The 19,404-nt window shown below is 39.9% G+C and overlaps 1 protein-coding gene across 3 annotated transcripts in view; it reads left to right on the plus strand.

Moving 5' to 3' along the window:
* Window positions 1-19,404, plus strand: part of LOC145982078 (uncharacterized) — a 187,355-nt gene that overhangs the window by 88,209 nt on the left and 79,742 nt on the right. For all 3 annotated transcript variants that reach the window (XM_083115674.1, XM_083115675.1, XM_083115676.1), the window contains exons 6-7: window positions 2,596-2,979; window positions 14,257-14,402. In XM_083115674.1, coding sequence (XP_082971800.1) covers window positions 2,596-2,979; window positions 14,257-14,402 — 530 coding nt within the window. The remainder of the gene's footprint in view (window positions 1-2,595; window positions 2,980-14,256; window positions 14,403-19,404) is intronic.

The following is a 19,404-nucleotide window of genomic DNA, read 5'->3' on the forward strand; positions in this document are numbered from 1 at the left end:
CAACCCCTCTTATTAGCTTTGGTGTTTTGATTTATGCACAGTTGCATGCCCTGATGTTTTAGCTGCAAAACAAAAGTTACCGGAAGTAGATTGGTCAAATAGTCTATACGAGATATAACATTTTTGTCAAATAAGTGTACGAATTTAAAATTCGCGCCAAAAGGCCTCGGCGAAACCGGGGTAACTTTCTGACCACCCCCTCGGCAGAGTAAAGGTTCACGCCCGGGGCTCTTGAAGCATATTTCACTCGCACGCCTATTTACCTTGGTATCCTCGTGGTGCACAGGCAACTCACGCTGCCGTGCTATAACATACATGCAGAGGCGTCTCGTGAACGCATGCGTCAATTGTGGAAAAAAGGACAGCTTGCTCTGCGACGACATTCATGAGCATTTCTACATTCTAATTTCTTCATATATGAGAATTATTTATTTTAAACGAGAGCGCTCAACTACACTGTTATTACATTTCTTGGATCTGAAATGAAAGAAAGTAATAATTCTTTTCCCACAATTGACGCATGCGTCACTTCAGATCCAAGAAATGTAATATAAGCTTGGTTCAGAGCTCTCGTGTAAAATAAATACTTCTCCTATATGAAGAAATTAGAATGTAGAAATGCTCATTAATGTCGTCCCAGAGCAAGCTGTCCTTTTTCCCACAATTGACGCATGCGCAGCATGCACCGCATGCGTTCACGAGACGCGGTTCCGTTGACAAAATTTTGCAGATGGTTCGTGAAAATTTTATTTACTGATGCTGTTATTGTTAGAATTAATACAAACAATTGAAAAAGTGTGGATCAAATTAATAGATGTACATTAACTTCTTTTCTATTTATTTTTGCATTTAAATTTCAGTTAAATCTCACAAGTAAACAACAAAAAACGTTTTCAAGTTTTCCGATTGTGCGTTTGGCCTTGAATTATTGCTGGCCAGCTTCTATAAGGATATCGATACAATAGTAGGCTATACGTCAGAGTCATGTTACAAATAACAAAAGTCCTAATGCTCAGAAACATACAATAACAATGCTCTCAAAAAACAACAATACTCAGAAGTAAATAACAATGCTTGAAAACAACAATGAATATGCTGTGAGTCAAGCATAACTCACGTGACAACGTAATAATTAATTGCGCTTCATTAGTTGCATATGACTGACGCCCATAAAATAATTAAAAATAACAATTTTTCTTCAAGTCATCAAAGATTGCTTTCAACTTGTTTATTATTCTCGTAATAAAACATTGTGGCTCCAGGGATTTTTTTTATTGTGGCAGTCAACGTGCTTACTAGGGATTTCCAATATCGCAACATATCGTCACGGACGATACGATAAATTTTCCGTATTGTGATATATAATATCAAAATATCGAGACGATATATCGCCAACACGATATATATATGGTTGCCAGACGTCGGATTGTCCCCTTTTTGAATGAAATGTCCCGGTGTCCCGGAACATGTTCTCAGGACGCCCATTTGTCCCTTATTTAGCTAAAGACAAAACGAATTCAAATTTCAAAATCATTTTATACAACAAGAAATTAATAACAATTTATAACTAATCTAATTGGATATCAATTACCATTTACCACTCAATCCTCATATTAACATTGATGTAGAACTGCTCATTGTCGATTGTCGATATGTCGAATAAGAAACGACTCACGACTGGCAAAGGAACTTCTGGTTTGAATACAGCTGTCGCTTGTTTCTTTTTTTGGTCAATGGAATCAGAGTGAATAAAATTCAGTGCTTAGGGATGTAAAAAAGTTTTTCTTTTATTTGGTCATGCCAAAAAGACAGTTCTTATAGCAGTGATTATTTTGAACAAAGGTACTCTTAAAGGACGCCAAGTGTTCAGTCAAATATTAACATATTTTGTCAAAATGTTAAAAATTCGGCATTAACAATGCTTTAAACTGCAATTGATTGTGTAATGTTAGAAAATGTTATAAAAATAAGGCCGAGTCTGCTGCCACGCGCGTGTCAGGAGTGAGAATAAGCGTCAAATTTGCTCTTGCCACGCAATTCGTCTGCTAAAAGAAAGATTAAGACGAGAGAAATGCAAGTTTATGATTAGCGGGAATGAATGTACAGGTAATTTAGAACCTTTTTCTTAAGAAAGCATTTAGCGATATTATTTTAATGCTAACAGAACCTAAAATAACTACGAGAGCATTTAGGTTTATTATTAGAAGAATGCTAAGGGACCTAATCTTAAAACATTTTTGTGAAAGTAATCGCTACAACTTCACAGTATGTGTTACAGACGTAATTGCAGATATAGCATGGTGAAATCACGATAAAACAAAGACCGGGTCTGCTGTCACGCGCATCTTTTTTGAGGTTCCAGCAGAAAAAGAACGTTGCAGCAGTCACTACCTAAAAATAACTTTAACCATATCCATGTCTATATGTCCAGATTTTTTTATTTTAGAAATCTGGCAAATAACATGACGATATATCGCTGTCACGACATATCGCCCACACGATATATATCGCTAAAATATCGTGACGATATATCGTCTAGTTGACATCGCCCAACAATAGTGCTACCTCCTATTATATTCTTGTGTTTGCTTCTAGATGTTTCGGCTGCATCCAAGCTGGCCGTAGTCCCTCATAGATCAGGATACCTGACTGTGACGTGGTCGTATCCTGTGGTGTACGTCACGAACGCCACCTCCGAGGCTTCCCACCCCTTTCGTCTCAGCGGCTCCTGCTTCACCCTTGAGAGCTCCTGGCAGTGCGGGGGCGAGGGGGAGGAAGGGATCCTCATGACCCCCGAGGACAAGGAGAAGGAGCTGGTCATCCTGAGTGCCGTGTGGGGCGCCACCTACTCCTTCCGGTTGCGGTGCGTGTACCAAGGCATCCCCGTGGACTGTGGGGCAGCCACCCTTGAGGCGAGGGTTGATGATGATGCTGATTGCGGCGATGCAAGCAGGGAGGACTGCGATCTCTATGTTCCAGGTAAATTCACCTTCCTTCCGAATTCCCTTACCTTGATAAGGATTTTGTTTTAAGCATAAATTAGATGGGTACTGCGAGGCAACCCTATGGGTGTGATGCTGATCACATCATCCCAACTATAGCCGAGATCAAGAATAAGTGCAACTCTACCTCCACACCACCCCATATGCCTTCATAGCATGTGTGCATATGCCATATGCACAGGGGTGCCTCTACCTTACCTTAGTAGTTTTTAATATAAAATTATGATTACATACATATATGCATATATATATATATATATATATATATATATATATATATATATATATACAGTGTGTTCATAAAGTCCCAGTACCATTACAAAAGAAAAATTTATTACGACATGCTTGAACAGTATCTTCTTTCTCAGTTGAAGGAATTCCAGCCAACCATAATTTTTCAACAAGATGGGGCAACCCCTCATTGGTCTAAGGCTGTTCGAGGTCTTCTGGATGGGCATTTCTCTGGCAGGTGGGTAGACCTTGATGGACCTATTCGCTGGCCACCGCGCTCTCCTGATATCACACCCTTGGATTTCTTCCTCTGCGGGTATGTCAAAGATTGCGTTTACCGCACTCCTGTTCCAGATGTTGCTACTCTTCGGAGAAGAATAACGGAGCGTATCCTAACTGTTACTGGTGATATGCTGGCGCGTGAAGTGGATTACCACCTTCATGTTCTGAGAGCAACTAGAGGGGGCGAAAATTGAGGTATATGGCATATAAACGTGGAGAGTTGTAGCTCATTTTGCAATCAACAGCATTGTTCTATTGAATGTAGATTCCGAGCTGTTTTTTTATAATGGTATCGGGACTTTATGAACACCCTGTATATACTGAGAAAACTAGTGGTCTTGCCAATCACCAATGAAATAATAATTGTAAAAACATCAAGGTCCTACGTTCTGACCACACGTCACCCCATTACCCGTTGAAGATCTCCACACCTCTAGGTAGGATTGTGGGAGGGAAACTGGCAGTCGGCAGATAGGCCAAAGTCATATATATATATATATATATATATATATATACACATACTGTATAACAAAAAAGATGAGTACAAGTGTGATCTATAGACGCCAAAATTTCTTTTGACAATTATAAAAATCTTAATTAAAATGTCATCTACTCGTAAGTCATGGAAAAATTTGAGGGAGCTCCAAGAAATTTCGGGGTGGGGGGGGCAATGCCGATGTCTCTGAAGTAAGGAAAGTAGCAGCTTATTGTCAATAACAGCTAATTGGGCATAAAGCACAAGGTACCAGTAACATCAGTAGGCAAATTAATTAACTGTAATTGCTGATGTATATAAGCTAGCGTTACAATACTAGGGGTTATACGGTTGAATCATGGGAAAGTCAAAAACGTTATTGATTGATTTGCAGTTTTAAGTCCACTTTATGCACAGTAAGGCTAATCGGGACTGGACCTACAGTTGAAAGTGGAATCTAAACCGCTATGTGCCTCCATCGGGTATCGAACCCGGGACTCCTTGATTACAAGGCAACGACGCTACCACTGCACCATCGAAGAGGCCCAAAAACATTGTCATACCATCTACTTACTACATCAATTCATAATTTATTTTTATCGTCACTTTTAATTAACCTAGATAGGGAGAAAAGGGTTGGAAAGTTAGGAAAATAGAAGTTACTAAATAATGACAATAACAATGTTTAATGAAAGTGACTAAATTTCTTAAGAGTTAGACTTACAACATACTATTACTTTTTCTGAGTATGGGTGTCTCGTTGCACGCATAGCTAGCAAATGTACTTTGTACTACTATTTCTTCTGGATGTAGGTAGGACTCAAATATACAGGGTGTCCCAAAATGATTACCCTGATTTCATAACGTTCTTATTCTTTAGTGATTGCACTGATTTTGATTTTTCTCTTGCTGATGCATTGGACCAATTGTGGAGTTTTTCTGGCAGTGTGAAATTAATATGCAGGTTCGTCACTACGGGCGCTGCTGAAAATATTGCTTCTACACAAGAAAAGGTTCAGTGTGTTGTGAGGCTGGCTGAGACGAAATCACCAAAAACGGTGCAACGGAAGTTTCAAAATTGCTATGGAAAATGACCACCAGATGTGAAGTTGATAAAATCATGGATGCAAAAGTCTTTAGAAACAGTCGAAAATGATAAAAGTGCTGTGCGACAATCGACATCTGCTGAGACTGTTGAAAACATTCGCGCAGAGGCATCTCCTAAACGCATGCGGTACAGTCATGGAAAAAAGTTCTTCCCCATAAGGCTTTAATAGGAGCAAGTAATGCAGGAGGGTAGGCAACACATATTGCACCCTTCGATGATCGGGTGATTTTGCCTGTCTTAACACCGAGAAATGTGTTCCACGCGAAGGTCAACATGACAGGAAAGCAAAGAGGGTCACGTGACTATTGGTTACGTGGAGTGTTGTGCTTCTCCACGTCCCCAGTTCTTGATCGACATTGCAGAAAAAGTAGAGCTGCATGCAATATATGAAAATAGGTTGTTTTCAACTACACGCTTAATTATGATTTTCCCAATTGTAAATCTATCAGACGTGTCTCCCGATTTAGTCGGGACAGTCTTTTACTTTGAATTCCTGTTTTTTCATAGGCGTAACTTGACGGGAGCAGAAAGGGCATTTGTAACCCCCCCAAAAAATCAGGTTTCTTAAAGCTGCTAAAACAGGAATTAAATACTATGATTTGACGCGTCCAAAAAAAGTATTATATTGAAAGATTGTTCCCAAATACGTAGATAGCAATTTAATACTTTGAAAGTGTCTCAGATTTGTTTATTATGTCACATCTTAGTGTGGCACAGGTCTACTACAAAAGTGGAATTTCGTAACAGAAATATGAACCCACTCCTTTTATTTCGTAGCCGATTTCATCTTGAAACTGAAATTAAGAATATTAGTTAACAAGGTAAAAAGGTAAAGTGTTCCCCTGTGCATAGCACCACGCCATGAAGGCGTATAGGGGGTGTGGGGGTAACGCCCCACACTTTCTTGATCCGGTCGTGAGTGGGGGTGATGTGATCAGCATCACGCCCCTGCCGCCTTTACCCCCCAGGGTTTCCCCCAGGTACCCATGTTATTCGACGCTGGGTAGACGCCGGGACCGCTTCCACCGTTAACAAGGTCATTGGTAAACAATAAAAAAATGTGTTAGACCCAATTCTTTAATACCTTATCATAATCTTTATCGCAATTTTAAATTTTGTTGTAAGTCCACTTTATGCAAAAAAAAAAAAGGTAAAGTTCTCACCTGTGCTTAGCGCTACGCCATGAAGGCGTATAGGGGGTGTGGGGGTAACGCCCCACACTTTCTTGATTCGTTCGTGAGTGGGGGTGATGTGATCAGCATCACGCCGCCCCATACTTTCTTGATTCGTTCGTGAGTGGGGGGTGATGTGATCAGCATCACGCCCCTGACCGCCTTTACCCCCAGGGTTTCCCCCAGGTATCCATGTCATTCGACGCTGGGTGGGCGCCGGGGCCGCTTCCAACGTTAGAAAAGTTCCCGGGCTTGAACCGGCCGGGGATCGAACCCGGGGCCTATAGCATGGTAGTCAGACGCGTTACCGACTGAGTCACCGGCACAGATAGACTAATCTGAAATGCATACAGTTTAAGTGGGATCCGAACCACTATGTGCGATCACCTGGTATCGTACCCGAGACCCCTTGATTACAAGGCCTTACCACTACGCGATCAGTGAGGCGCACACAATCTTTGTATTTCGACCTTTTTAAACCTATATGTATCATATAAGAGGTTGTTTAACGTTGCTATGCCTCTATGGATTATATATAGCCAGTATTCGAGCACATAGCGTCAGGTTTCATAGAATATAAGCTTCTCTTGCATGTTTATGGTTTCCTGTCTGCAGTAGAAAAACTGGCAGGTTCCCGTAGCTTTTCTTTCAATAGTCTTCCAATGGTTGCATATCATATCACTCAAATTTGATTCATTCGTTGCGAACACAATCCCCGATGGCGGAGTGGGATCGTGGGCGCCTTGTAATTAAGGGATCCCGGGTTCGATACTCGGTGGAGGAACATAGTGGTTCGGATCCCCCTTTAAACTGTAGGTCCATTCACGATTAGCCTAACAGGACATAAAGTGAACTTAAGACACCAAATCAAGCAACCAACACAATCCCGTTATTGTCCAGATTATCGAATCCAGAGCCTTCGTCGCGAATAACATAAGCAGGAAGACAACATGAAATAACCGAACAGAAACAGAACCTAAAACCTACATCGGATAGATTGGATTAAGTCGACGATACAGCACGGGTTCTGAAATGAAACAGAATACGAAAGTTGAGGGACCTCTATACGCACCCACTTTTCCTCCACTCAATGGGGAAGATATCCTTCTAGCTCAGAAGCCTTTACGTAGGAGTGCCCTGAGGGAACTTCAAGGCCACTACGATAAAGTGTTCTACGTGCAGCGGCGTATACTCTGGGTCATCTAGGTAATCGCAGATGACCCGGCTGTATTTCTTTTTTTTAATATATATATATATATATATATATATATATATATATATATATATATATATATATATATATATATATATATATATATATATACATTTCCTCGCAATATTCTTCCAAACCAATTTCGATGCATACATTTCCTTGCTTCCAGCGCGCGAATACTTCCAATCGTTTGCCACCGAATGTCCGGGAACCTTTCTCCAGCCGGTGGAATGACTTCAGGGAATCTCACCCTGACGTCATTCCTCCCGCTTTCCTTACAACCCTTGGCGAGGAGGGAGGAGAAAGGAAAGAGGGGGAGGAAACACTGCTTTTCAGGCGCGGTGATTCCGTGCCCAGGGTAAGCTCCTTCTTGTGAGAGTCCACCGGTCGCACTCTCAACCTTGAGAGCCTTTACCGTTCCCTCCGCTCAACTAGGGAAAACATACCCGGTAGAGTGCGAAGAACAGGAAAACTGAATAACATGGGCAAACCAATTCTACGCTAATTTTCACTTTACATTTGCTTCTGTCTTGCTGATTTCTGTTACTTGAACATAAATTTATCAAAAGGGAAAAGCTTAAATATTGAAGATGAAGCAAACTGAATTAAAATTCAAGGCTTAAGCAATTAAAGCACCTATTTGCTGACTCCCCCCATCCTTGTATTTACAAAAATTCCTCTCTAATCTTCAAAAGCAGCGAGAATACTTATCTCACGGAACTGAATATTTTTTTAAAGGGAAACCCCCCTCCCCGAAATCCTACAAATATCTAATTTAAAAAGTGTATAGTGGTAATTCATTTTACTTCATTAGCAGGATTAAACACTTTGCTTAATACGTTCTAATAATCTGAGATTCATCTTCAGGACTTCTAACCCCACTGTTTCAAATTTATGTGGCGGCTGATAATAAGGGATGATCCCCATCCCGAAATAAAATTCTGACTCTGACCTGCAATGATTCGAACTTTTAAAAACCTGTCAATTCGAGCTCGGAAAGGGATTTTTTTTATTATTCATAGGGAATTTCATTCTGAGCCAGGAACACAACAACAGAAGTTTGGCGCGTGAAACTGAATGCGTGTAGTCGTTGGCTTCGTGCTGTGCTTCGTGTTTATTATTTATTTAGGTGTTAGTGTTTGTCGTGATAGTGCTGTGTTAAAGGGTAATGGATGTGATACAAGATTTGCTGGTGAAACCTTTTGGAACAAGATCTTTTCAGGAGAAGTTGCAAATTGTTAATACAGGTAGGCCAGTGTCATCGCTTGAACTTATTTCTACACACAAAGACAAAATCGGGAATATGTGAGGCATTTTCGCAAGCAAATTATGACAAAACACCATGGTTGACAGGAAGTATAAGTGTTAATAAGCTTTGCATTTTTGTTCGCCGTGCTTACTTTTCGGGGCTGAAAAGAATGTATGGACGCGTGACTGTAATCTTTGCAACACTTGTGCCAAACATGAAAAATCCAAAAGTCACATAACTTCCTTTGTTAAGCTGCAATCTTTCGCCCAGACACGTATTGACGTGCAACTGGACAAACAGCGTGCTTTGGATGTAGTACAGCACAAGTAATCGGGTCCTGGAGTAAGTTGAATTTTGCACTTAAATTAATATTGCGGGTTTTTATTTCACTAGTGCACGTCTTTCATTTTTATATTTCACAGGCTGTTTTTTTATAGCTTTATAATACTGTCTTGTTTTATTATTTGAAATTCTACGCGTATAGTAAACTGCAATAACGAGAATTAATTGATTGTGATCGTAGCAATAAGACAAACATTCCGACACAATATTCCTAAATCCAATATGGAGCGTGACATAAATTGCACGGAAACTTTTGGAGTTTGAGGATCAAAATGTCGGAGATTACCCACTCGTTAGAACCAGCATACGCCACTGTCTACGTGCAATGACGGGACCAAAACATACGTCAGATAGCTGTGTTCCTCCTTATTTCGTACGCCATTGATAACTGGAACACGTGACCTCGTCTTTGGTAGAGCACAAGCCTGCTTGCTTGCCACCACCCTTTAGTTCAGTGACCTTCGCCCGTAGTCAGCAAGAGTGAATGACTCACCAGATACTTGTTGTCTGTGAGGCTACACAAGAATAGATATTTCGTTAGTGGCTGTAAGTATTGTTTCATCTGCAGTTATATCAGTTAACATTTCAATAGTTTCCTAATGGTTACGTTAGTGATAAACATGTAAATTAGTTCTCGAGAGTGAACGTTTTATCTATTTGAACGGGGGATTTTTATAGAGCCTGCATGTATTATTTTTTCCTGAAACAAGAAGAAATTCGAAGACGCAAAAAGAGTTGTATAAGAGTAGTTAACAAAAGGAAAAAAGAAGAAGAAAACGAAAATGTAAATGCTGAAATAAATTATGGTAGAGATCGAGTGAATAACATTTTGTCATGGGGCCTCCTCGATGGAGTAGTGATAACGTCGTCGCCTTGTAATCAGTGGATCCCGGGTTTGATACACGATGGATGCACATAGTGGTTAGTATCCCACTTTAAACTGAAGGTCGAGTCCAGATTAGCATATCTGTGCACCAAACCAAAACTAAGAAAGAAATTGTCACAGTGTAAGAAAATTTCATGTTCAACCAGATACGAAACAAAAGGGAATAATATATTGCAGGTTGGAGTTCACATCTGTAGCATCTAACCAGCACAATTATGAATCGCAACATATCGTATGAGATCCATTTTTATTATACATGTATGATAATATAAGAGAAGTAGAGGAAAGAGAAAACCAAGCGAAACACGGACGCCTTCTCCAGAATTTCAAATCTCGTTACATAAGGTTCTGGGTTGGAGTCCCGAACAGGCATGACTTTCTTGTTCTTGCCCTTTTATCTGCTTCATTTCATCATAATTCATCGTTATGGTTTACCTGCAGGGGAAGAATAATGACAATAATTGCCAATACAAAGCCAATGACAAACAGAACAACTCGATTACGGAGGTGCCAAGAAGAAACGAGACTTGACAGTTTCTCCGCCTCTCGGTTTGTCGAATTGAAAATTGCTCTCCCGTTCTCGGTCTCGACTAGTTAAATATAGAAATCGAAAATGTATGTGAATGAATATACATGTATTTTATATATTCCGGTTTTGTAGGAGATTTCGTGAGAGATGAAATAAGTACTCTTCCATCGTATTTATTTTTATAATTTTTATTCCCTGTTCGATGATCGCGACGATAAGGACGAGTGACCATTACACGAAATTGATGACGAAATAGTCAAACACCCCCGACAAGGACGGTACTCAAAACCGGGAACTTTGGCGACGATATCGAATGTCAATCACTTAATGAGCTTGACCACCGAGCCTGCTTAATGTTGTTTCTCTCAGGAAATTCGTAATAACTGTCAATATCCCACATTCACTATCATTTTCTTCATAATTTATCTTATTGTTGTGATTAACCTGAATTCAAAGAATTAGTTGAAAGGCAAAAATGCAAGATTGAATGTCTCTGATGTTACTTCGTGCCGAATAATATGACGTGGTATTATGATATGAATTTATTAATCATATAATATGCCTATTCATTCCATTGATTGATCCCAATTGAGCACACAAAATATGCTATAATGTCAACTCCATGGAGGAGTGGTTAGCACAGCGCGCTACGATGCCATGGGTCCCTGGTTAGAATCTCGACTTGGGCGTGGGTGTCCTTGGTAAGTGTCCCTTCATCAATTTCATCATAGCATCACTCATCTTCATCGTCGCTATTTGCCAAAAGTGAAAGAATAGCAAATCTAAATAACAAACATCCAATCAAATCGAACATCTCTACCGATTTAATTCTATACGGTACCGAATTCCCACTTTATTACTGCATCTTAAGTCATTTTACAGCATCTCAATTGTTTTCCGATTCGAAAACATTTGGAATGTTGTCTTGTGCAGTTGATTGTGCATTGTTTCGTTGTTTGGATTGTTTAATTAACGTAGCATTAATTAGTTTTAGACCAATCGTGACGGGGGAAGCAAGAGCACAAAGAAAGCGAAAGAGACAAGGAAGAGACCACGGCTTTCTTTAAAGATAGCATCCCGTGAATACAACTCAAGTGACTGCAGAATATTATGAATAAAATTTATTTCGCTTTTTCCTTTTATTTCTGTTTCAGTTATTTTACTTCGCTTTTCTTCTACCACTCGCGTTACTCGTGTCGGTGAGGAAGAATTATAAACTCGTGACATGGACGATGGTACAAAAAAATATATGCCTCTCCCACGGTTCGAAACTGTCAGTACAAAATATTGTCTTATATTTAAAATTTACGGGCAAATATGGTTTGTCAGGTAGCAATTTTCGCTTATCTCTTTCTCAAGGGGTTCCATTGCCTCTCTGATGTCGTAGTAGTAACGTCTTCGCCATGTAATGAAAGGCTTCCGAATTCAATACCAAGTAGAGAGGCTTTGGTTCGAATCCCATTTTAATCTGTAGGTCCAGTGCATGAACTAGACTTAAACAATTAACGTGTGGCATGTGGTCTGTGATGAGAACCATCATTTCAGCGAACCTTCTTGACAATGACTCTAATATCACTTGATAGAATAGTATTTCCTTACGAGTAGCTCTTGTCAAGAAACCAGTTCCTGAAATTTTCTTCTGGAGGCATCGTAGCACCCAGCTGTTTGTTGTGGCTGGGGCACGAGTCATGTGACTCATGCTATCAAAGCTCAATCCTTCCCGAGAAGTCAGAATCACCAGGCAAACTTAAGCGAATATTTTGTTATTTGGGTTGCATAAACAACAGGCTTTAAGACGTTACGAAATTCTACGTCCCGTGGCCCAGGTATTTTTTTCTCAGACTGTACATGCTACGCATGTGTCAATTGTGGGAAAAAGGACAGCTTGCTCTGCGATGACATTAATGAGCATTTCTACATTCTAATTTCTTCATATAGGAGAACTATTTATTTTACACGAGAGCGCTCAACTAAGCTTATATTACATTTCCTGGATCTGAAGTGACGCATGCGTCAATTGTGGGAAAAGAATTATTACTTTCTTTCACTTCAGATCCAAGAAATGTAATATAAGCTTAGTTGAGCGCTCTGTAAAATAAATACTTCTCCTATATGAAGAAATTAGAATGTAGAAATGCTCATTAATGTCGTCGCAGAGCAAGCTGTCCTTTTCCCCACAATTGACGCATGCGTTCAGGAGACGCCTCTGCTTCCATGCATCTCCAATGAAATCACTACGACAAGCTGAAAGTGAACTTCAGGTACCGAAAGGCACAATACACAGGGTACTACGAAAGAGGTTCAAATTGCGAGCGTACAAGGTGCAGATCAGTGGCGTACGCAAGGGGGGGGTTACCGGGTTTAACCCCCCCCCCTTGAGCTTTTGAAATATTATGGAAAATGCTGTAGAAAAAATTAAAAATGGCTAATTTATCACAGTCAAAGATCTGCGACAGTAATAATAATAATAATAATAATAATAATAATAATAATAATAAGAATTTGAATTATTATTCCCATGTAGCATGAAGAAAAACACAATCTAAGCGGCCGCAAAGTTCAATTTTGCAATTTTTTTTGCAAAAACTCGCGCAGTGACTTTCGCGAGAATTGTGAAAATTCCTTGCTTCGTCCTTATTGCAAACGTTCTTCCCGGTACTGATTTCACATCCCCTTGTGAACTCTCAAGTGATGCTGAGTCTACATCCAAATCATTAAATAATGTTGAAGAAGTCCTTTGTGAATCACCTAGAAGTGATAAATGTGTTGGAATGTCTATAAACGTACTTTTCAACGAAAACATAGACTCAGTGGAATTTAGCAACATGTATTCTCGTGCTTCATCATCATCCTGGGCGAGTTCCATATGTAAAGATAATGTAAATTCCCCCGTGCATATAGCACTGTGCCATGAAGGCACACGTAGTGGTGTGGTGGGCCCCAAAGATTCTCGATCTCGAACTATTTTGCAGGTGATGTGATCAGCACCATGCTTCGGCAGCCTTCATCTCCCAAGGTTGCTCTCAGGTACCCATTGCTATGAGGCTGGGTGCGGAGACAAGGCTGGATAAATTCCAACCAATTCCGGGAATCGAACCCGGATATCCCACGAAGTTGTCAGACTAGACCAGCGCGGCTCCTTGAATGAGTTTCATTATTCGATTATTTCAATAAATTTAATATATTTGCTTGTTTTTATGGATTTTCTTCACACTTAAAATGTCTCACTTATCATATACAAATAACCGTTGACTAGACAATTATTTTGAAACAAAAGAAATGTAATTTTGTTCTATTTCTTTCATAAATAGCAGCTGAATTAGTAGTAATTATTAGTAGTAATTAAACTAATTAATTAATTATAAGAATTATTAATTTATTATTATTATTATTAATTAATTAAAGTATAATAAAACAATGGTAATGTGAATTTGTAGAAAGTTTTCGAAATAACACCCCCCTTGATGAAATCTTGCGTACGCTACATTGTTCAGAAACTTAAACCGCATGACTACGCTGCACGCGAACAGTTTGCTATTAGTATATTTGAGAATTTAAAAACCAGTGATAATTTCCTGCAAAGCATAGTGTGTCTTAAATAAAACTTGTACATCTTTTGTGCGTCCCTGCAAAATATGGTGCTTGTAAGTATATTGGCAATAAAATTATAAGCAATTTAAATCAGGGTAATCATTTTGGGATACCCTGTATTACAATTAAACTAACGTTCTATCGTTCATAGATATCTAATAACAATTTTTCTGCAGTTCTCTTTACAGAGCCTACCGACATCATGTCGTACGTCTTGTCAAGTGGAGACTTGCTTTTGAAATGGAAGATGTCTGGAGAAAATTGGAGGACGATGTTCACCCTGGAAATTTTGGATGAGGTCGGAACTGCAATTGTAAAACAGGTAGTGTTGACTTCAGAAATGGTCCGGCTTTCTTAGATGGAAATTACCATTGACCTTGTACATTTCGTTCTTTCCAATGATAAATGTCACAGATTTATTAACGACATAATGGCACTGCTGATTGAAAGCTTAAATTCAACTTAGTAATATCATCTGATACGTTCACTTCTTGATGTTCATATACAAGGGTTGGATAAAAAGTAATGGCAACACTGGTATAATTGGTACTTGACTGTATTGGCAGAGGAGCACGTGTTACATTCCTTCAAAGTAATCGCCCCTCATCTTTACGACCTTCTGTCACACGTATGGAAGGCGTCGTACACCGTCAGCGCGTCCATCTCTGTCGATGTCCCGCAGTGACCGCCCTATAGCACGTATGATGGCTTCGCGCGTGTCGTAGTGCTTCCCGCCCAGTGGTTCCTTCATTTTGACAAAACGGTCGTCATCACACGGTCTCATACCGGTGAATACGGCGGATGTTCCAGTACCTCCCACTACCAGTTATGCAGGAGCGCCGTCACATTGTTCGCAGTGTGACACCTTGCATTGTCAAGCAGGATGATGGGACACCGTGCCGTCGCTTCCTTCTTAATGCGAGACGAAGGTGGTGTTGCAAGAAGGTGTAGAAGTAGGCTGCGTTGACCGTCTGCCTGAGAGACGTTGTTCTTCTTGCCTAAACATATTGTTAGGGCGCTTGCACTCTCGTCCTCTGCTTCATAGCACTGCTGTTTTTGACTGAATAACATACAATCGCTCCCACTCACTATACTTTCTCGTCTGACATTCCTTTATCAGCCACGAAACGCTTGTGGCGCTGTGACTCACCCCTTTCACGGGACAGCATTGTTGCCATTACATTTTATCCAACCCTTGTATTTAACGTCGCGTTTTCGTTCCATGAGGGTAGTCGCAGCAGGGAAGATAAGAGAACAAAGTACGGATAAAAGTATTAAGCCAGAATAAACCTAGATGACTTACCTCCGTTAAAGGTACAATCCAAACAAGCACTTGGTTGAGGAAAAATTTAATTACAGTCAAAAGTTGTTCATTGAATTCGGGCGCCCGCTGGGATTCTTCTCAAGGGATAGAGAGTCACAGAAACTTTTTTATTATTATTATTATTATTATTATTACTACTACTATTGCTATTATTACGGCTATTATTGTTTTTATTTTTATTATTATTACATTACTGTTACTACAACTTATGTTTTTTTTAAAATTACATACATTTGTAATTTCCATATTCTGTATATACAATTTGCATAACTGCATACTTAACATTAATTCATGTAGCCTAGGACAAAAAGCTGTTTTTTATAGTTAATCAGGGTAAAATAGACATTAAGCTTAAATGCAACCTTATTTCAAATAATATAATAATAGTTGCTGTAAGTCACAGGTAACAATACGTTTTGTTATAAAATATCTCTAGAATTTCACCATTCGAATTGCATTAACTCTTTTTCAGAAATCTCAGGGGGGCAAGTCCCCCCGGCCTCCCTGCGGGCCCCCATGACTACTACTTAGATATGCTTAAAAATGAAAATTATTCCTGTCTGCTAATGGTGGCCAATTCGGAATATGTTTGCTTCATCATTTGACTTGTTCGGTAGCTTGACAATGCTGAAGCCTCTTGAGAATACATGTACTACCATGTATTACAGAAAAGATATGCAAACTGCTTAGAAAAGCGGGCATTAAAACTTACAGGAAGGGAGGGAGAAGCATCTTAAGAATAGCGAGTAATGCAAAGAAGAAAAAGGAAAACAGAGAAGAGGAAGAGGAAGGGATTATCTACGAAGTGAAATGTAAAGAATGTCAGAGTGTGTACATAGGAGAAACGAAAAAGAGGCTGAAAGACAGGTTGAAACAACATAGGGATGATGTACGACTTAAGAGAGAGAGAGAAATGCGATATTTAAACACACGAGAGAGACATGAAATAACATTGAGTGGGATGAGGCTAAGCAGATAGGAAGGGAGAAGAGAATGCTAGTGAGAAAATAGAAGGAGGCCAAGGAAATAGAGAGGAAAGGTGAAGAAGACATAATGAACTGGAATGGGGGACTGAAGATAAACAAAGAATGGAAGAAGGTGTTAGAAAGAGTGGAATGGACAAGAGAGAAAGAGGAGAGAAGAAGGAAGAAGAATGAAGGAAAAAGAGCGTGAGATAAAGAGTCCAACAACATTCTAGATGAAAGTAAATATGTTTAGCCTTTCAGGTGAAAGTACAGTTGACAAGGGAAAGCCACCTGCTAGAATGTTCCAGAACAACTTTCTAATAGTCTGGAGGGGAGTAATATTTGTGTATATATATCGTCCTGTTTTGTACCTTGTTACATTTGTACTTGGTACAGAGTCTGAAGAAGACCTTGCTAGAAGGTTGAAACGTTACGTTTAGTTTGTTTTATAATAAAATAAATTTCTGCCTTGGTCAGCATATTGAGTTTTTCATATCATGGAAACAAGGCTTAATGGTGTTATAAATGTACTACCATAGTTATTTTTATTATTCATTACAACTTTCATGTGTTAGGTATTAGAAGTACCACTTTTAAGGTTGGAGGGTGATGGTCTACAATGAACAGTCAGGCTCTATGGTAGAGAGCATTGGGATTGACACAGTAACACGTCTCACACTTGATTGAAATTTGAAAAGGTACTTTCGTATTATAAAAACTACCTTATTTCAGACAGTCTGTTTTCTGAGAAAGCAAAAGAAACACTTATGGACATTAGGTTAGGCTAACGTAGAGAAATGAGGTAGCCCGTACAATACTAAAGTACCTTTGCAAATAATATAAGGTCGATAATTGTGCGCAAATTCAGTTATTCAGATCTTAATAACATTTTGTTACAGCAGATCTTCAAGCATTTGTCCAATGATGGATTCAGGGGGCGGCCGTCGAAAATTTCAATAACATAGCAGAGAAAAGAAATTTGGCAACTATGTTCACTTTGACTCTCTTTCATTCTCTTCAATTTGACGTAGAAAAAGTGCTTTCTAACTTTTCGTAATAATAATCACTGAATCAGGTTTCTTTGTAATTAAAAGAGCAAATAATGAACCAATTTGTTCATGAGCGTAACTTGGGGCACAATTCTGAGGGAGCAGAATCAAACTGGGCCTAATTTTGAGGGGGCAGAATCAAACAGGGCCCAATTTTGAAAGGGCACAATCAAACTGGGCCTAATTTTGAGGGGGCGGAATCAAAATGGGCCTAATTTTGAGGGGGCAGAATCAAAATGGGCCTAATTTTGAGGGGGCAGAATTGATTGATTGATTGATTGATTTAGTTTATTTTACTTCGCGTTTTGTGCCTCGTGGCTAATTTGCGAAGATGAGGATGAGTGATGAAAGGATGAAATTGATGAATGGACATTCACAAACAACCAAGCCCAACCAGGATTCGAACCCGGGACCCTTGGCGTCGCAGCGCGATGTGCTAACCGCTCGGCCACAGGGTCGGGCGAGGGGGCAGAATTAAACGGCCTAATTTTGAGGGGGCAGAATCAACCTGGGCCTAATTTTGAGGGGGCAGAATCAACCTGGGCCTAATTTTGAGGGGGAAGAATCAAACTGGGCCCAATTTTGAAAGGGCACAATCAAACTGGGCCTAATTTTGAGGGGGCGGAATCAAAATGGGCCTAATTTTGAGGGGGCAGAATCAAACGGCCTAATTTTGAGAGGGCTGAATCAAACAGCCTAATTTTGAGAGGGCAGAATCAAACTGGGCCTAATTTTGAGTGGGCAGAATCAAAATGGGCCTAATTTTGATGGGGCAGAATTAAACGGCCTAATTTTGAGGGGGAAGAATCAAACTGGGCCTAATTTTGAGGGGGAAGAATCAAACTGGGCCTAATTTTGAGGGGGCAAAATCAAACTGGGCCTAATTTTGAGTGGGCAGAAACAAAATGGGCCTAATTTTGAGGGGGCAGAATTAAACGGCCTAATTTTGAGAGGACAGAACAAACTAGGCCTGTTTTTGAGGGGGCAGAATCAAATTGAACCTAATTTTGAGAAAGCAGAATCAAACTGGGCCTAATTTTGAGGGGCCAGAATCAAACTGGGCCTAATTTTGAGAGGGCAGAATCAAAATGAGCCTAATTTTGAGGGGGCAGAATCAAAATGGGCCTAATTTTGAGGGGGCAGAATCAAAATGGGCCTAATTTTGAGGGGGCAGAATCAAACGGCCTAATTTTGATGGGGCAGAACAAGCTGGGCCTAATTTTGAGGGGGCAGAACAAACTGGGCCTAATTGTGAGGGGGCAGAATCAAACTGGGCCTAATTTTGAGAAAGCAGAATCAAACTGGGCCTAATTTTGAGGGGCCAGAATCAAACTGTGCCTAATTTTGAGGGGGCAGAATCAAACTGGGCCTAATTTTGAGGGCAGAATCGAACGGCCTAATTTTGAGGGCAGAATCGAACGGCCTAATTTTGAGGGTGCAGAATCAAACTGGGCCTAATTTTGAGAGGGCAGAATCAAACTGTGCCCAATTTTGAGGGGGCAGAATCAAACTGGACCTAATTTTGAAGGAGCAGAATCAAACTGGGCTTAATTTTGAGGGGGTAGAATCAAACCTGAGGCTTAAGTTGGGGGGAAGAGACTCATAAAGCTTTCCATCCCATAAGAGCAGCATCCAGGATTATTTCCTAAATAACTGTGACGTTCACGAAATCACAAATTTTACTCATTATTACTTTGCTCCTCGAATCCCCTAACTTGCAAATTTAAATAAACCTGAAAATTTGGGGGGCAAGTGCCCCCCTTGCCTCCGCCAAGTTACGCCTATGAATTTAATATATCGTCAGTTTTGAAAATTCAACTTCATTGAAACTCGACAATGGATACGTATAGAGCGGTAAGGTCTGGTGTCATGTAAGCATCTATTGTAACGAATTTCAACATCTTATTTTAACTGTTGGTTAGTCAACAACTTGCTGCTGAATTATTGTGACGTGCCTGTGCAGTTTCATAGAGATTTACACTTAAT

Source organism: Lepisma saccharinum, chromosome 30, assembly GCF_977018435.1.
Source record: "Lepisma saccharinum chromosome 30, izLepSacc3.1, whole genome shotgun sequence".
NCBI lineage: Eukaryota > Metazoa > Arthropoda > Insecta > Zygentoma > Lepismatidae > Lepisma > Lepisma saccharinum.